The sequence below is a fragment of the Meleagris gallopavo genome, chromosome 20, assembly GCF_000146605.3.
Source record: "Meleagris gallopavo isolate NT-WF06-2002-E0010 breed Aviagen turkey brand Nicholas breeding stock chromosome 20, Turkey_5.1, whole genome shotgun sequence".
In the NCBI taxonomy this organism is placed as follows: Eukaryota; Metazoa; Chordata; class Aves; order Galliformes; family Phasianidae; genus Meleagris; species Meleagris gallopavo.
Genome location: NC_015030.2, coordinates 7,533,561 through 7,536,440, shown reverse-complemented (window position 1 = coordinate 7,536,440; position 2,880 = coordinate 7,533,561). Strand labels below are relative to the sequence as shown.

Sequence of the window (2,880 nt, the reverse complement as noted above, 5' to 3'; positions counted from 1 at the left end):
GATCCTGACCCACCGTGCCTTGGCCGCGAAGAAAAAGGCCGCGCCTTGCTGCAATCCAGACGCACTTTAATGACATGAGTTGGGGACGGTCGGGGACGCGGCTGCTGCCGTCGGTGCCACCGGCTCCCCCCGCCCCCGGGCTCAGTACTCCCAGAGCGTGGCCCGCAGCACCGACTCGCTGTCGGCCCGCAGGGTGCCGGCCGGGTCCCCGCGCAGGTACCGCCCATTCTTCCCTTTGATGGCGACGCGCCCGCGCTCCCGAAACTCGAAGAAGAAATCCTCGGACAGGTCCCCGTCGCTGCAGACCGCCCCGCTGCTCGCCACGTACCAGAACTTTCCCCCCTGACCTGCGGAGAGCGCGGGGCCGTCGGTGGGGCCGTCAGCGGGGCCGTGGGCAGCCCCGCATCCCCCCACACCGCCACGCACCTCGGATCTGGTAGGCGCCGTCGCTGAAGCCCACGTGGAAGACGTCGTAGACGGAGCGGTTGGAGTCGAGCAGGTTGGAGCCGCGGTGGTAGCAGACGAAGCCGTGCTCGCCCCGCAGCACCAGCATGGGCCGGTTGATCAGCTTCAGGGTGAACTCCTCGTCCTCCCCTGCAACGGGGACGGGGCTGAGCGGGGCTGGGAGGGCACCGTTCCCACCAACCCCCACCTCCAGCCCCAGTTCCGCACTCACCCACCGCGTCGCTGACGGCCGCCAGCTGCCCGTTCCTCTTGGTGCACACGTAGCGGCCGTTGCTGGCACGCAGGGCCACGCGCCGCCCGCGCCACTCGATGTCAAACATGGTGTTGGCAGCACTGGGTGACAGCACAGCGGTGTCACCGGGCTGCCCGCACCCCAGCCCACCCCCCCCCCCGCGGCCCCTGCTGCACTCACACTTCGGTAGCCACGGCCCGGATGCCCCCGTGGGCCACCAGGGTCCAGTAGCTGCCAGCATTGGTGTGCAGGCTGCACTTCTTGGTGTCACGGTCGATCTGCAGCTGGAAGGTCTCGTGGTTCAGCTCCTCATCTTGGTTGGCCGACACGTTGACGCCTGCGGGTGGAAGGGGCATCAGCACACGTGTGGGGTGTGTTGTGTCGTTGTCCCCCTCGGCCCCTCCCAGGGTAAATCCCTCCGGGAACAATCGGGCTAATTGGGCCCTTAATCTGATTGTGGTGTGCCCATCTGAGCAGCGCAGCCGTGCACAGACCCCTATTTATATCCCACACGGCCCTAAGGAGCTTGGCACAAACGTTCCCAGTGCCATGGGGACAGCAGGGCAGCTGGGGCCATGGCACGGCCCTGTGTGCCAGCTCTGGTTGTGAGCACGGTGTGTGCAAACATGCATGCTGCCAGCACCTGGCATGCACTCCATTCATACACCAAACTCAGCCTTGCAGAGAGGCATGCAGGTGAATGCACAGTGCTGCAAAGAGCCTTGCTTGCACACAGGTACAGCCTGCACAGCTGTGCACCTGCAAACACACACACACACACACAAGTTGCATGGAGCCGTGTGCCTGAACTCATGCTCACAGCGTTGCACATGCGTGACCTGCACAGAAACATGCATGCACTGCAGTGCACCACACAGAGCCTTGCACACGCACATATATGCACATAGCACTTGGAGTGCTGCACAGATCCACTGCCAGTCCCAAATGGGCTCCCAGGGCAGCCTCCGAGCAACCCACACTACAGCTGGCAGCAGGGCTGTGGTCACACACTGACCCCAGACAGGGGCTGTTTTTATAGGGTCTCCTCCCGGAGTGGTGTCCTGGCCATGCTCTCATGGTGAGCCCACACCTGGAGCTGACCAACCTCAAGGACCCCCAGGCCCTGTACCCCCAGCAGGGGCTGTTTTCATAGGTTCTCCTCTCCATGCAGAGCGCTCTCACGGAGACCTCCGGGGCTGGGGCTGCTTTGGGCTGAGCGATCCCCAGGGTCCATGAGGTGCCCGTCCCAAAGCTGGGGCTGCTTTCGTAGGGTCTCCTCTTGGTGCTCTCGCCGAGAGCCCACACTTTGGGCTGACCACCCCCCACGTTCACACCGTGCCCCACCGCTCAGCCCTTACCCTGCCGGATGGAGACGAATCTGCCGTTGGCCGCCGTGAAAACCACCTGGGGGTGACTTTCCTCCAGATCGAAGAGTTCGTCCTTGCCCGGCTTGGAGCTGCGCCCGGATTTGAGCGTTCCGGTGGGCCCGGTGGGCGCCAGGTACTTCCCATCGCAGTCCTTGAAGGCCAGCTTACCCGCCTTGAACTCCAGCGTGTAGCCGGTGCGGGCGCCGGGCTCGGGCACCAAGATCCCATCGCAGCGCAGGTAGCGCTCGTCGGCCGTGCGCAGGCTGTACTTCTTGTCCTGGAAGCAGAGCGTGATGAGCGCGTCCACCCCCCAGGGCAGGTTGCTGTCGGTGGCGATCTCGTCCTCGTGGGTGCTCAGGTGCGCGTAGCGGCGGCGGCTGACGCTCAGCAGGTTGGCCTGCGGGTGCATGGCCAGGTGCACGGTCCACAGCTCGCCCTCGGTGATGCTGGGAGCGAAGCAGGACAGCCGGTCCTCGCGGCCGCCGAAGAACCGCCGGTGCGGCGCCGACTGCAGCGCCCAGCGCCCGTCCGACTGCGTGATGATGCTGAAGCGCTCATCGCGGCCCGGCTGCTCGGCCTCGCAGCGCACCTGCCCGTCCTTGTCGGCCCCCAGGTAGCGGCCCAGGTGGCTCTTGAGGAAGACGACGGAGCTGTCGGCCTCGTCCTGCTCCAGCGTCCATATCTGCTTGCGCTTCAGGCTGGGCGCCGAGGCGTTCACCTTGTAGCCGAAGCTCTCCGCCGTCAGGTAGCGGCTCTCGCAGTTGATCAGCCCGAACTGGATCTTCAGGACCTGGTGGATCCCATTCGTTGGCATCT

The 2,880-nt window shown here is 65.2% G+C and overlaps 1 protein-coding gene across 1 annotated transcript; it reads right to left on the bottom strand.

Annotated features, from left to right (window-relative positions):
* Positions 1–24: 24 nt before the first annotated feature.
* Positions 25–2,878, bottom strand: FSCN2 (fascin actin-bundling protein 2, retinal). The gene is made up of 5 exons (XM_010721496.3): positions 2,056–2,878; positions 878–1,034; positions 677–798; positions 427–594; positions 25–347 (listed from the first exon to the last, which is right to left on the bottom strand). Exons 1-5 carry the CDS (start codon positions 2,876–2,878, stop codon positions 142–144), a joined length of 1,476 nt encoding a protein of 491 aa, XP_010719798.1. The 3' UTR covers positions 25–141.
* Positions 2,879–2,880: the final 2 nt, after the last annotated feature.